General features: G+C 46.5%; 1 protein-coding gene across 1 annotated transcript in view; it reads right to left on the reverse strand.

Moving 5' to 3' along the window:
- PSMC3 (proteasome 26S subunit, ATPase 3) overlaps positions 1–15,100 on the reverse strand; it is a 94,470-nt gene that overhangs the window by 44,269 nt on the left and 35,101 nt on the right. Inside the window, exons 4-6 of the mRNA XM_086959729.1 lie at positions 14,229–14,333; positions 12,514–12,576; positions 5,062–5,199 (exon numbers count right to left, since the gene is read on the reverse strand). Coding sequence (XP_086815855.1) covers positions 5,062–5,199; positions 12,514–12,576; positions 14,229–14,333 — 306 coding nt within the window. The remainder of the gene's footprint in view (positions 1–5,061; positions 5,200–12,513; positions 12,577–14,228; positions 14,334–15,100) is intronic.

Consider the following 15,100-nt stretch of genomic DNA (forward strand, 5'->3'; position numbering starts at 1 on the left):
GCATCTACTGCTCACGCTGCCTCGGATAGGACCGGGACTGTGCTAAGGTTCCCCGGACACTGTCCTGTCTGGGGACCCGCGCCTGTGATCGAGGCGAATATGGACACCCCGGCGGCCCCAACTTATGGCTCCATTCTTGCTGCAATCCATGACTTGCGGGCAGAGATGCGTGTGGGCTTTTTATCGTTGTGCGAGAGGTTTGAGACTGCTACGCCCGTGGTGACCTGCACATCGCCGATCTGCATCTCTCACTGGGATGATGTGTCTGTTGCTACTCCTGCCCAGGCTACGTTGTTGCCAAACAAGTGCTCTACCCTTCAGCCTCCCAGCAGTGTTGGTGAACGCGAATTGCTACCTATTTCTTTCACCGGCGCTACAATGTTTCTGCCCCCACCAGTGCTCACAGTTTCCTTCGAGGCTCTGCTACCTTGGGTAATGCCGCCACGGACACAGCAACCAGTAAGTCTGCCTGCCCGTGTTCATTTGGCCCTGTTGCTGATACTCAATTTCTTGCTGACCAGTGTGCAACCATCGGAGCTGTCTAGCGGGATACATGGAACTGGTCGCGGACGGACCCGTCCATTTTGTTATGGACCACCATCTTCCTGCCGAGGGCGGCCATCTTGTCCCTTTGTTCAGCCCGTGTGGACTGCCGTACGAGGGTTTTGGCTGTGGGGGCGAATACGTACTGGTCAGGGTTAGCGGACTTTTTTGGTGGACTGTGTTTTCCTGGCTGACTAAAATCTCGGTATGCATCGGTTCCTGCATTGTGCGAGTGTAATTCTCCTTGCGTTATATGGTGTTCGCAGCTCATTGTTCTTGTTGGTACACATGGGGGATGGGACGACTAGACTTGTCAGGCGGGTGGGACCTCGGGACGAGACACCCTTTATGTGCGTGCTGCTATGATACGTGGGATCTCTCCCTATTTTATTTCGTACTGTACAATTTATAATCCTTAGGTGGTATATAGGGTGGGAGTTGCTGCATGGATGGGGTGTCCGAGAGACTTGGTGTTTGGTGGGCTCCTCCCCACATTCCTTTTTATTGGGAGTTATAGATTAGGATTTACTGTTCTTTCTCCCTATATTCAAAAGTGACTTTTTTCTTTCTTCTCTTCTTAGGGTTTTCCCTCTCTCTTTTCTTGGTCTATATTTCGGGTTCTTTAGCGGGCGACAGACACACTGCGGGGGTGGGGGGTAGGCCGTAGCCTCTGCAATGATGTAGGGTGGGGGGAAGGTTTTAGTTCTCAGGTTGGTTTCTATGGGCCTTATTTTTATTCTTTCTCTGCGCTTTTCTTACCTAATTTCTGTTCTGGGTCCGGGATAGGGACGTTTAGGGAGTGGGCGGTTCTATGCATGGCGTGGAATTGCTAAACTGACGGCTTTGTTGTGTTACTCGTACCCGCCATATTGCCTGGAATGGCTTTAACGCTTGGTCTCCTGTAAAGCTCTTGCCTGCTAATGCTGTGAAGTAACTGTACGGACTCAGCTCTCCTGGATTTCTATTCTTCACTGTCATATATTTTAAGTTCACAAAAACTTTAAAATTAACCTTCACTGCTCCTGTTTCTCGGCGACACGAATCTATTTGGTGTACTGATAATTGATTGCTGATTTAACCTGGTGCCGCTGAGGAATTGTATTGTTCGCTCCTGTGCTCAAACGTATCGTGGCCGGCCTGACGGTTGTGGGCCCGTATTTGTTATATTTTCATGCACAATAAAGGTTTACAAAAAATTTTTTTTAAAAAAAGAAAGCAGGTACATACAAGAGCACTGACCTGAAGTTAAGAAGTGCTGAGTAGAGTTAGATGAGTGTGTGTGGTCCATAAAAAGTATAAACGTTGAATCCTTAGTTGTTTTGGTTCAACATAGTCTTCAAGTCCAGTCTTCCTTTTCAGGTTTGCCTGATATCGGAGATCAGGGCCATCATCTATTTTGACTGAAAGTGTGGAGATACAAGTTCAAAGCCGGTGCTCTCCGAGGGTCAGGTTTCCTCTGTTCAGAGGAGCTGCTCTCCGAGGGTCAGGCTTCCTCTGTTCAGAGGAGGTGTTCTCCGAGGGTCAGGTTTCATCTGTTCGGAGGTGGTGCTCTCCGAGGGCCAGGATTCCTCGGTTCAGAGGAGGTGCTCTCGGAGGGTAAGTTTCCTCTGTTCAGAAGAGGCGGTGCTCTTCGAGGGTCAGGTTTCCTCGGTTCAGAGGAGGTGCTCTTCGAGGGTCAGGTTTCCTCGGTTCAGAGGAGGTGCTCTTCGAGGGTCAGGTTTCCTCGGTTCAGAGGAGGTGCTCTTCGAGGGTCAGGTTTCCTCGGTTCAGAGGAGGTGCTCTTCGAGGGTCAGGTTTCCTCTGTTCAGAGGAGGTGCTCTCCGAGGGTACGTTTCCTCTGTTCAGAGGAGGTGCTCTCCGAGGGTACGTTTCCTCTGTTCAGAGGAGGTGCTCTCCGAGGGTACGTTTCCTCTGTTCAGAGGAGGTGCTCTCCGAGGGTCAGGTTTCCTCTGTTCAGAGGAGGTGCTCTTCGAGGGTCAGGTTTCCTCTGTTCAGAGGAGGTGCTCTCAGAGGGTACGTTTCCTCTGTTCAGAGGAGGTGCTCTCAGAGGGTACGTTTCCTCTGTTCAGAGGAGGTGCTCTCCGAGGGTACGTTTCCTCTGTTCAGAGGAGGTGCTCTCAGAGGGTCAGGTTTCCTATGAGAGGAGGTGCTCTCTGAGGGTCAGGTTTCCTCTGTTCAGAGGAGGTGCTCTCCGAGGGTATGTTTCCTCTGTTCAGAGGAGGTGCTCTTCGAGGGTCAGGTTTCCTCGGTTCAGAGGAGGTGCTCTTCGAGGGTCAGGTTTCCTCTGTTCAGAGGAGGTGCTCTCCGAGGGTACGTTTCCTCTGTTCAGAGGAGGTGCTCTCCGAGGGTACGTTTCCTCTGTTCAGAGGAGGTGCTCTCCGAGGGTACGTTTCCTCTGTTCAGAGGAGGTGCTCTCCGAGGGTACGTTTCCTCTGTTCAGAGGAGGTGCTCTCCGAGGGTCAGGTTTCCTCTGTTCAGAGGAGGTGCTCTTCGAGGGTCAGGTTTCCTCTGTTCAGAGGAGGTGCTCTCCGAGGGTACGTTTCCTCTGTTCAGAGGAGGTGCTCTCAGAGGGTACGTTTCCTCTGTTCAGAGGAGGTGCTCTCAGAGGGTACGTTTCCTCTGTTCAGAGGAGGTGCTCTCCGAGGGTACATTTCCTCTGTTCAGAGGAGGTGCTCTCCGAGGGTACGTTTCCTCTGTTCAGAGGAGGTGCTCTCCGAGGGTACCTTTCCTCTGTTCAGAGGAGGTGCTCTCCGAGGGTACCTTTCCTCTGTTCAGAGGAGGTGCTCTCTGAGGGTACGTTTCCTCTGTTCAGAGGAGGTGCTCTCAGAGGGTCAGGTTTCCTCTGAGAGGAGGTGCTCTCCGAGGGTCAGGTTTCCTCTGTTCAGAGGAGGTGCTCTCCGAGGGTACGTTTCCTCTGTTCAGAGGAGGTGCTCTCCGAGGGTACGTTTCCTCTGTTCAGAGGAGGTGCTCTCTGAGGGTACGTTTCCTCTGTTCAAAGGAGGTGCTCTCCGAGGGTACGTTTCCTCTGTTCAGAGGAGGTGCTCTCCGAGGGTCAGGTTTCCTCTGTTCAGAGGAGGTGCTCTTCGAGGGTACGTTTCCTCTGTTCAGAGGAGGTGCTCTCCGAGGGTATGTTTCCTCTGTTCAGAGGAGGTGCTCTCCGAGGGTACGTTTCCTCTGTTCAGAGGAGGTGCTCTCCGAGGGTACGTTTCCTCTGTTCAGAGGAGGTGCTCTCCGAGGGTACGTTTCCTCTGTTCAGAGGAGGTGCTCTCCGAGGGTACGTTTCCTCTGTTCAGAGGAGGTGCTCTCCGAGGGTACGTTTCCTCTGTTCAGAGGAGGTGCTCTCCAAGGGTACGTTTCCTCTGTTCAGAGGAGGTGCTCTCAGAGGGTCAGGTTTCCTCTGAGAGGAGGTGCTCTCTGAGGGTCAGGTTTCCTCTGTTCAGAGGATGTGCTCTCCGAGGGTATGTTTCCTCTGTTCAGAGGAGGTGCTCTCCGAGGGTACGTTTCCTCTGTTCAGAGGAGGTGCTCTCCGAGGGTCAGGTTTCCTCTGTTCAGAGGAGGTGCTCTCCGAGGGTCAGCTTTCCTCTGTTCAGAGGAGGTGCTCTTCGAGGGTCAGCTTTCCTCTGTTCAGAGGAGGTGCTCTTCGAGGGTCAGGTTTCCTCTGTTCAGAGGAGGTGCTCTTCGAGGGTCAGGTTTCCTCTGTTCAGAGGAGGTGCTCTCCGAGGGTCAGGTTTCCTCTGTGAGAGGAGGTGCTCTTCGAGGGTCAGGTTTCCTCTGAGAGGAGGTGCTCTCCGAGGGTACGTTTCCTCTGTTCAGAGGAGGTGCTCTCCGAGGGTACGTTTCCTCTGTTCAGAGGAGGTGCTCTCCGAGGGTACGTTTCTTCTGTTCAGAGGAGGTGCTCTCCGAGGGTACGTTTCCTCTGATCAACAAAAAGAGGTACTGAGAATACATCAAAAAAACTGAAGTAAGTACCGCCACCGAGAGCATTACGATCATCTTTCCGATTATGGGAAATGAAACAGCCATTGCACTCATCTGCCTTTGGTTTCAGAAATGCTGGGTGTTTTAAGTTTTGCAATATTAAATGTACACAGTAAAAGGCAAACAATTGGAAGCAAAATTCTTAAATCCCTTGCTTTAAAATAAGGGCATCCTGTAGAGTTACACAGATAACAGCGTCTACATTGGTATAAAACAAGCCAAAACCAAATGAAAATCCCAAAATGCCATTCTGATCATAGATAAATCATGAATAAATCTGGGCTGATCTTGGATATTGCTCAACAAGAAAAATATGAACCTTGCAAACCTAGAAGATCATGCAGTGCACAAACGAAGTTCCTTGTGAGAGTCGGACACAAGCTTCAGACACGCATGCTTCAAACTCCCATCAAGCGCAGCACCACTCCTCAAACTCCCATCAAGCGCAGCGCTACTCTTAAAACTCCTAGCGTCGCTCTTCAAAATCCCACCAAGCGCAACACCACTCTTCCAAATCCCACCAAAAGCACTGTTACTCACCTCCTGGATCTGCTTGTCCAATCCACCAATGTCGCTGTACTGCTCTGTAGGCCTCTCGTCGACTTCCATGGCCTTCACACGGGAATCATACTCTGTGGGGAGAGTCTCCAGGATCAGGTAGGAGTCCTTGTTTACACCCTTTAAATAACAGGTACAGAAGAGGTGACATGTTAAAATATTAAAACAATCTGAGTGAAGCACCATCTTACAAGTGCGGACAAAACTCTATTCCGGTCTGAAAGCTAAAATGGAGATTACGTCCTACAAGAAGAGGCTAAATAGGGTGCCCTCTACCTTTAGGGGACCAAAGCTAAAACCTCTTTAAACTGCCCACCCAAACGTGAATCAAGAGCCCAGATCAAACTCGCTTTTCTCCCATGAAAAGTAATATTTCCCCCGATAGTCACCAAGAGTAAACCCACACCCCTCGAGTGAGCAAACAAAGCCACCCTCTGCAACCAGTTTTAACAAAACCCATCCTAAGAGGAGACTCAACCTTTGTCTTTTTTTGTTTTTTGTCTTTTCGTTCTAGCTGAGTCTAGGCGCCGGGAAACCCTTCTTGGGTAGCTGTCGCGCCCTACAAATTGACAAAATAAATAAATAAATAAATAATGAGGAGACAGAGCCAAGAGCCCTTTCCTTGACTAAACAAAAACCAAATCACCCTTCCTGGAACAACAACAACCCAAGTCCTCTACCATGATATTCAAAACCCAAGTCCCCACCAAGCACCATTCCTTGATGGACAATACCCAAACTCCAGTCCAATGATGGACAATACTCAAGTTCTCTTGCCTGACAGACAAATCCCAAAGTCCTCTCCCCTTCCTCTCCCAAAAGAAGGTACATCTGAACCTCCTTCCACCTCTAAAGACCACATCACTCCCACAAAATAAACGTAATGTTGCTATAGGTAGCATTTAAAAAAAATGTTTAAAAAATGTAACAATGGGCTAAATTTAGTCCGGTATCAGCATTTATAGTCATACAAAATATTTCCTATCAACAGGAACAGTTTGGTTAAAAGTCCTACATTTGCTTCTTGTTTATGGACATTTAAGCTATCAGACCAACCGTCTCGAGACCCATTCAGGACCTGATAAGGACTTTGGTAAAGAATGTAGAGAAGTTGTACAAGAAAGTGCGTCCCAAGGAAATCTAATAATTCACACAACATGAGAGAAGACGTCTTTCCTAACTCTAACATGTTGCGCTTTTAAGTTTGCTGCATTTACCAGGGTTTCTAAAAACTATTTTTAGAACTTCCGCCTTAGTTAAAGTACCAAACTTTGTCTGCTCCAACATAAATTCTCGGCTAAGTGGGACTACTAGAAGACAGAAACTAAGAGCTGGGCATGCCCTGAGGGAGGGTAGCATTAGTGAAAGGAACCTGTAGCTGCCCGCCCAGGGTCACAGATGCCACCACAAAGCTATAACAATCTCCTGAACGTCAGACTGTCTTACAAGAATAGGGAATCACAGATGAATCCTTATTTCCTATTCAGCACAAGTCAAGTTGTTCATTCCCTCTGGTACGGTTTAGATCATCCAAAGAAGTGGGAGGTGGTTGGCAAGAAATGGGTGCATAAAGGGTTTCCATTACTTGTGAATGGATACCTCATTTAACCTTCAGTTTCCAGTGTGCAACATCAGTAAACAATTTTATGACTAACCTTGCCAGTCCTTTTGCTCTGTGAGTGACTGTATTTTTACTGATCACATGTACGCATCACGAAGTGCCAGAGCTGGCGGGCCAATACTTTCATTTGTTAATGGTTTCTTTTTTCCACTCCTTTTTCTTCTTTAACTTATCACAGAGTTTACACTTTCTTCAGGTTACACTACAGCAGTACCTAATCTTTGTACCAATAAAAATCAGTTTCCTACAAGATGAATTAAAACTTAGAACCATTAGAATATCTGTTTTAAGAACACCGGTTTGCTTAGAAGTACCTGCAATCAACCACAATTATATGCCACAATTTTTTTAAATTTTTTTATTGTAAGCTCATAACCACCATATTTAGATATTGGAATTTTCTCTTTGCGCTTGCCTTCTTTTTGGTTTTGCATCAAAAGTTTGCAATAAAACAAAAAATAACCAGTAAGATTTTTTTTAAACGGTTGTGTTGGACAAGAATACAGCCCACCTGTCTTTTTCAACTATGTTCAGAGGACGCGGGGTACTCCTTCCCTTCAGCCTCTGTAGGCTGATCCTGCCGTCCAGGGGCTGGAACACCATTACTGAGGCCTGCTCATTCAATCTTGGACATGTTTGCTCTGTGCTAGTTCTTCAGACACCAGTGAACAGGAATGCTGGGGAAGACCTACAGAACCTGTGGGTTTACACTCATCACAAAGAGAGCACAATGACCACTGCTGTTCTGTTGAGTGGACCCTTGGCCAAACTGGAGTTATCAGTTATCAGCAAAGAAAAAAAGCGGAGCAGACTTTCTCCGTTCCATTAACCACATTTCACCCCATTGCAGGTCAATGACTAGGACAGAAGGCCTCCTGTGCAAACAGCTTGGTACGTTCTACTGTAGTGAATGATGGTTGGAACTCTGGTGAGCAATTGTGAGGTCCGAACATGATGTGGTGGTCGTGGTGCTGATGTAATAAACACTTATTTTGATCTGCTATGTTTTTTTACTTGCATACACTTTCTTTTGGAATGTGACAACTTTGGTCAAAAGCTTATCAATCGAGTGCGATGCTTTCACCATCGTTCAATGTGCACATCAGAAACAGTGAAATAGTGTGCAATCATGCTAGGTTTAGAGTACCTAGAAGCCTATACCACAGAGCAGTTATACTGCTCTTACTGCCTTCCACATACGTACATACATACAAAGGAGCTGATACCAAGTCTGTAGACCACAGGTAAGCTATATACACTTCTGCGTCTGCCATATGGCAGGAAAGCTCAGTCACAGACCTCCTCTCAAACCGATTCCTGGTGCAACCAGAGCTGAGCAAGAACTCTACGTCTTAGGGCCAGATTAAGATCGCGCTGGGAAAGCCCTCTGTACAACTCGGATCCGGAGGGCTTTCCGAGCGAAACGTGCTCTGGTATGCCGAACGAGCACGTAGGATACAGCTGTATGCTTATAGACTTGGTTCCCTCGACTCCCATTGAACTCTATGGGAGCTTGTGTACAGACACGTACATAGGCTCCCACATCAGAAAAGGGGTGGGGAAAACCACATGGTGCCCGCCACACTGTGCATGCCTGGATCTGGGGGACCCATGGGCACACCCCTGTGGGACCCGGGTGAAGGGGGGCCTTCTACGGCCCCCTGAATTACAAATCCAACAGCCGTTTCGTCTGGAATCGGGCCCCAAGTGTTTTCAGTGTGTACAGAAGGAGCAATGACACTACGGCCAGTGATGACCTACTACTCCGAGTTTTATGTAAAACACAAAGACTACCAAACATCAAATGTAACCAATGATTTACAATGAAATGCAGCAATAGGCATTCTACTTAGAATCAGATGGGTGGCTATGTACATACAATGATTTAAACCTGGGAAGGCCAAAAACAATCATTGAGTTAACAGATCTTCTACTTTTAAACGCGTACAACATACTTTGTGACATTCCAGTAGGCAGAAAAACAATCCAACCTAATTCCTTTAAAAATCACATGTCTGTAATTTACTTCGGGTACGCAGCATTGCCAGTGCTGTTGTGGAGGGAGTGCAGAGCTTAACAAGATGATAAGGGGGATCATTGCAGCAAAGAGATTGAAGCAAATAGTTTGGTTCAGAGCTGTACTCCTTCCCAGCTGCTGTGAGCTTCACACATGGACCCTTTGGTTGCCTTCTGTCAACCTATGCTGATACAGAGAAGTAAAACTATGGATTTAGGCCCAGATCTCTGTACTGGGTTGAATGTACGACATTGTTCTGCATTCTGTCCATCAAGTGTTCTTTTTGCATTTGTCAACCCGACGGGTATGCCAAGACCTGGGTCCTATGCTCTCCATGCCATTGGAGTCAAGCAATCCTGGCTGATGAGGGGAAAAAACACAAAACCGGTCCCAGGATGCTTCTTTCCAGTCCAGGGAGGACCTTGGCTGGCAGTTCAGGCTGGACTGTTCCCATTGGGCGCAGGGTCAAGACTGATTTGCATGTGGCTGGGTTTAAACGGGAACAGCACAAGAACTAAAAAATGATGGATTTAGGGCCAGGTGTCTGTACTGGGGTGAATGTATGAGATTGTTCAACATTCAGTCCATCAATTGTTCTTTTTGGAGTTGATGGAACCCCACATATTTTCATACTTCTCAATGCGACCAATCCCTTTCAAGTTATGGAAGATTGCAGAGTTTGACCTCATAAAAAGGTCATCAATTGTCATGGTCATCTTCGTGCATTCCTCACCAGCATATTGAGTTCGAAAGGTTGCATCCGCCATCTGAGTTGCTTAAAGAGGAATTAAATAGCTTCTTAATTGATGTTGTGGCTTTCAATGTTGAAGAGATGGGATGGTACCCATCTTCATTCAGAAGGGAGGCATTAGTCAAGACAACTTTCCTTCCTACTGTTAGTGCAATCATGTTACTAACCTGATTAAACTGGTGAAATGTCATAATTTGCTAAGTGTGAAGCATCTGATGCATGCGAAGACTAAGCGGCCAGTCTGTGAAAAGGGCCTCCAGTGAAAGTGGTTGTTTTTCCCCGAACCTCCTCTGGCACAAACATCTCCCTCTTGGTGGAAAGGCACCACCAACCACAAGGCAGCCCAGCCACATGATGGGGACCTGCATGTGCTCCATTCTCTGAACTGTGGACATCAAACTGAACAGCAGTTCCTCTACTTTCAAGTTGGACGGCAGGTGTATATAAGGTATCACCAGACAAACCTCTAAATCCCAGAAGACATTATTAACAAAGCAATTATGTCACTGGACTTGATGGGAAAAGAAAATCTTGATAGTAGCTAGCGTGATAATGGGAGATTAACCCCAATATAGACAACAAGCAGGACCGATATAATAGAGATTAAAGATTTGAGGACCAAGAGTGGTAGATAAGTCTCAGAAATATAAAACTCATATAAAGTAACACACTACAGGTGTATCAGGAGAGCCGAAGACTCAGTAAAAACGTTCATCTAGCTAGGGCGCCGCACAAAGGCATACGGACCCAGATTCTTGTTTCCCCACATGTAATGGTGAAGTACAGGGGTCAGAGGATGCTGGCAGATGTAGCAAGATGTTCAACAAGTACCTTACAATGGAGCACAACTCTAGTCTGAATCTTTGGAGTTTCTAAAGAAATAAAGAAGTGCCAACTCTTACTAAATACGGTCTGATACTTCTCTTAAAGTTGGCAAATGGACAACTGCAAGGAATTGGAAAAATGAACCTTCCCTCAAGACAGTAAGAGTGGCTGTAGAATCTCAAGCAGAGATATACTACGACATGAGCAGAAACAAGGGGCAGGGTATATTGAGGCTTGAGACCGCACTCAATTTACATCTTGCTGTGGGAGTAAGAATCACCGTTTGAGAGCTAAATTCCTGAGAGGAATATGAAGACAGTTGCTATAAGGTGACCTTGGGAGAGGAAAAGGAGTATTCTCTTGCTATTATACCACTAGTGAGCACTACCACATGTACAGTGTATGTTTCCAATTCAAGATTTTATGGCTGCTCAAACGTTTGTGCCGTTAGATGTTCTCACTAAACTCTTGAACAATCTGATCTGCTGTTGTGGTCACTTATTTGTCGAGAAAGCAAATGTGCTATCTGTTTCACACACAAACAAACTAAAATTAGTCAGCTTGCAAAAGCTAAAAACCAATAAAAGAAGACGCATAAATGTAAGAGATGCACAACATGTCACAAGATATAACACAGAGTGTTAGAGCACTCATAAGGTGCACATTGAATACACAGAGGGCAGTCAACTCGATTTCAAAGTCTCTTCACTCACTGAAATCTATGACGGGCCAAGGTTCTGGACAGAAAACAATCCTGGATGGCAATGCATCATCTTAAGCTCAACCCCCAAAAGACATAGTTTCTTCTCATCAAAGTCATCATCCACGCAGGTCGAAGAATGGCTATGTTCTGCTAATATCCCAAATGACTCCTTTACTATCTCTGAATACATAAAATCCATAGGCTTCACGTCAGACATTTCTTAATCATATTAAAATGGCATCAAGAAATGCAATTTACCAAAGTCGCATGATCCCAGGGATCAAGGTCTTCCCACCCGCCCAAGACCTTAAAGCAGTTGGTACCATCCAGACCGAACTACCAAAGCCTAGCCGGGATTCCCAAGACACACCTTGCCCAGTAGCCCCGATAGAAGCCTTGCTGCATGCTGCTGCTCACCCGGTTCCAAGGCTGACTGGTTTGATTGCATCACTTCTATTTTGCCCTCCCAAGTTGGAGGTCTACCGAAGTGAGATCCATGTTCTCCAAGCTCTGTGGTGACTCAACAACTGAGGAATACTCACTTCAAACTACTTGAAATATCAGACTCAGGGCAAGAAAATATAAAATGTGACCTGGAACCAGTCATTACAAGGATGTGCTCCTGGCCTTTAAAAAACAACTTGAAGATTTCCTCTTTAATCAATTCTTACCAAGCTAGATTGGACAGAGGCTCTGAAGCATGCTGACTGCTTGTGAATCTGTCTGTAAACTAGTCGCTCCATCCCTCGGACTGAAGAGGTAGAACTACAGATGGACTTTTAGCGACAGTAATGATAGGGAGGCATAATGAATGTTCTTTCTGGACAGAGATGGGAGGGTGGTCGTCTCCCACCACTTTCCCGTGGACTAAAGATTGTTCTGCTTGAATGCAGTCAGAATGTAACTTTTTTTTTCCCCACACTATGGTTACAGAGTGCATGTCCTCAGTACTTGCACCTCCTTACATATTACTTGCAATCTACTCACGTCTCAGGACACGTCTTACGACAAGCTATTAGTCTACTCTGCAATCTTTTGCTCTACATGGTGCGCGTCCATGGTCTGTCATTCTGAATCTGTGGATGTTTTACTGCATTATGTAAAGCTCTTTGATGCTGTGAGACCTACTATGCACCATATAAAACTGTTTAAATAAAAGCAATTGTGAAACCGGTCTGGTTTTGGAGACCAAACTACAAAGAAGTGTTCAAACGCTTGAACCGATTGTATGTACTTTGAACACAAATCATAAATCTACAAACAACCCTACAAATGACAAAGTCTTTCAAATGCAGGGACTGCATTTTACCTTTCAGTGTGATGAGGGGGTGTTATTGGAGAAGTCTGCCTCTACCTTTGAATACTTGGCCCTCCAAAGCTCAGCCCGACCCTACCAAGAACAGCCCAGCCCTACCAAGCACAGCCCAGACCTACCAAGCACAGCCAGATTCCCCCTTCTGAGAGTTTATGATTTATTTTCAAAAGCAAGGCTGTGGGATGCTTGGGGGATCACTTACCACAAGATCTCCAGGTTTCAACTTCTCTGCATCAACCAGTCCAATCACTGGTAGAAAATAGGTCTGGAAAATGAAAAAAAGATAATTAGAGAACAAAGAGCTGGACCAGAGCCCCAACACTTCCACACATCCGGACATGCTCTCTGTACTGTGTAGAGTGTAGGGTACCTTATCGTGCCCCCCACCCTCCCACTTAACCCCCTGCATGCCCCTCAAGTAATAGTGGACAGTCCTGAGCTGGTTCACAGACGAGAAGCTGCAGCTCAGGGTTACGGTGCACAAGCAGAGCTGTGAAATCGTACAGGTGCAGGTGAGCAACGAATCACTGACATGAACAGTCCTACTACTGCTGCCATCCAAGGCGACAACCCTACCCAGACTGCAGTTCCGAGGTTGGCTGCTCCACATTAGGACACATATGTGTCACCTTTAACATGCAGTGATTACAACACGAATACTGCACAAGACAATTTCAAGTACTTTATCATATAGTTAAGTTATGTATTAAATGTCAGACATGTGTGTGCGTGTATGTGTATATATAAGTTCTGAGAAGGACACATGTAGCTGTAAGTCCATATCCATAAAGGTACATAACTTCTGCAGCCAAATCTATGAGGGTTTCGCAAGTTGCTCGCTTCTTCAAGGCTTCCAATAATATGTATCAAATTAATCATTACATTTTTCAAATTCTTTTAAACATGACATGATCTGAAATATGCTCTGCTATCTCTTCTAGGCTGATCAATATCATTTATATGAAACCTTCTATAACGTTCTTGCCATTGGCTCCACAGAATGCACAGCCTAATTCGGAATTAATATAATAATTATTTTGTCACATTTCAAAGCTACTAATTGTATATATGGACATAGCTATTGGAATGTACTCATGGTGCTGTCTTGCAAGCAATGCATTATGGGTAGGGTGGATTTACCATATCTTCGGCAGGGTGCAGTGCAATAAGTGACTTAAAGAGGTCCCATGGGATCTCTTCTGGCCACATATAGTACTGCACCCTGCAACATGGCTACGTAAAAAACTATGGCATTTATAATGGCATTTACTCAAACTTTGAATGAATGCTTGCTTAGGCTACCATCCATATGAAGTTAGTAAATTGAGTACCAATAAATTGGGTAAAAAGAATATCTACTATTTAGAACGCTTAGAAAGCATACCATAATAAATAAAAGTACTACTGAGGTACAAAGACCGAGCTGTACAACACCTCGTCTAGCCTAACACGAGCGGCCAGTCAGTGACTAGGTTGTTTTGGTGAAGGCTCCGGGACTGCATTAGGAAGTTCTCTGGAGTTGGGGAGGAGGGTCTTGTGGTGGGGTGGTCTACAGATCACTAGGGGCACTCTAGGCCTCAGATCCCAGAATATCCTGCAAGCTTCAGTCAAACAGTTTTTGGTATTGATGGATACTATTAAACTGGTCACACTGGTACACAGAATCTTGCACTAGACTGCACTCTGGAGGCCAGAGATAATGGTTATTTGGAATATGTATGATGGTTACCAGTGCAGAGAGGCACTGAAGGTTACTGTCAGACACATGCCTGCTGTCGGACAAAATGTTGTGCAGAGGTTCCACGGGTCAGCAATGAGGGATCGCAGTGCTGGTCTGCTGATAGTATTTGGAGATTTTACAGATTTTACACTACAATAAAGAGCACCACATTCATGACCTCCAGAGCACCGCCTCACCTGACGGGTGGATGTTTTGATAACAGCACATTTTCCCTTCCGTTGAGAGTCCAGGTCGATGTTTGCGCCATCCTCCTCCTGGTCATTGGGGTCAACATCCAGCAGCTGCAGAATGAGTGAAACCGAGCTGATGAAAACAGCCAAGAGTAGAGAAACCAACTACTCCACCACCCAACATACACCTATTCGATAAGATGCCTACTGGTCGAGAGTAACCCCAAGCACCCAGAGCAACAAGAAACCTCTCTCAGGAGGCAAGCATATGTGCTATACAATGAGGTACATTGTAGAGAACACCATCTGGGTATCACACAGAGAGGGACCCACATTCAACTTAAAGCCTTTGAATAATCTATAAATGGGCCATAAACAACTAACCAGCAGCCCATACTTGAAATACACAGTATGATCCAGGGAGGGGAGGATCTTCCTGGGCAGAGACTGAGCTATCAGACCCTGGAGAAACGAGAGGTCCTAGCACTTACGAGCCAAGCTATATTACACCCCCCCCAACCCCCCCCCCCCCCACACACACACACACACCTGGTCAACAGAGGGGCTAGAGACCATCATTGAGATGCAGACCCGCAACCAAACAGTCTGGATATCCCCAGAGGAAATTAACCCACCACCCTGGGGCCACTCGATGAATACCGCACAAAGTGATCAGAACCCAACTACCCAACACCACTTAACCCCTTCGCTGTGGGGGTAAATCCCCCGCTGTGCTGGGGGGGCGCACACAGCGCCCCCATGCTCATGACGAGCTGAGCTCGTCACAGGTGCATTGGCTCCCGTGGAACGCTCAGCACAGCAGGGGAATTCTCCCCGCACCAAGCACCGGAGCACCGTGCCTCATGACGAGCTCAGCT

This window comes from Lissotriton vulgaris, chromosome 2_2 (assembly GCF_964263255.1).
Source record: "Lissotriton vulgaris chromosome 2_2, aLisVul1.2, whole genome shotgun sequence".
Taxonomy (NCBI): domain Eukaryota; kingdom Metazoa; phylum Chordata; class Amphibia; order Caudata; family Salamandridae; genus Lissotriton; species Lissotriton vulgaris.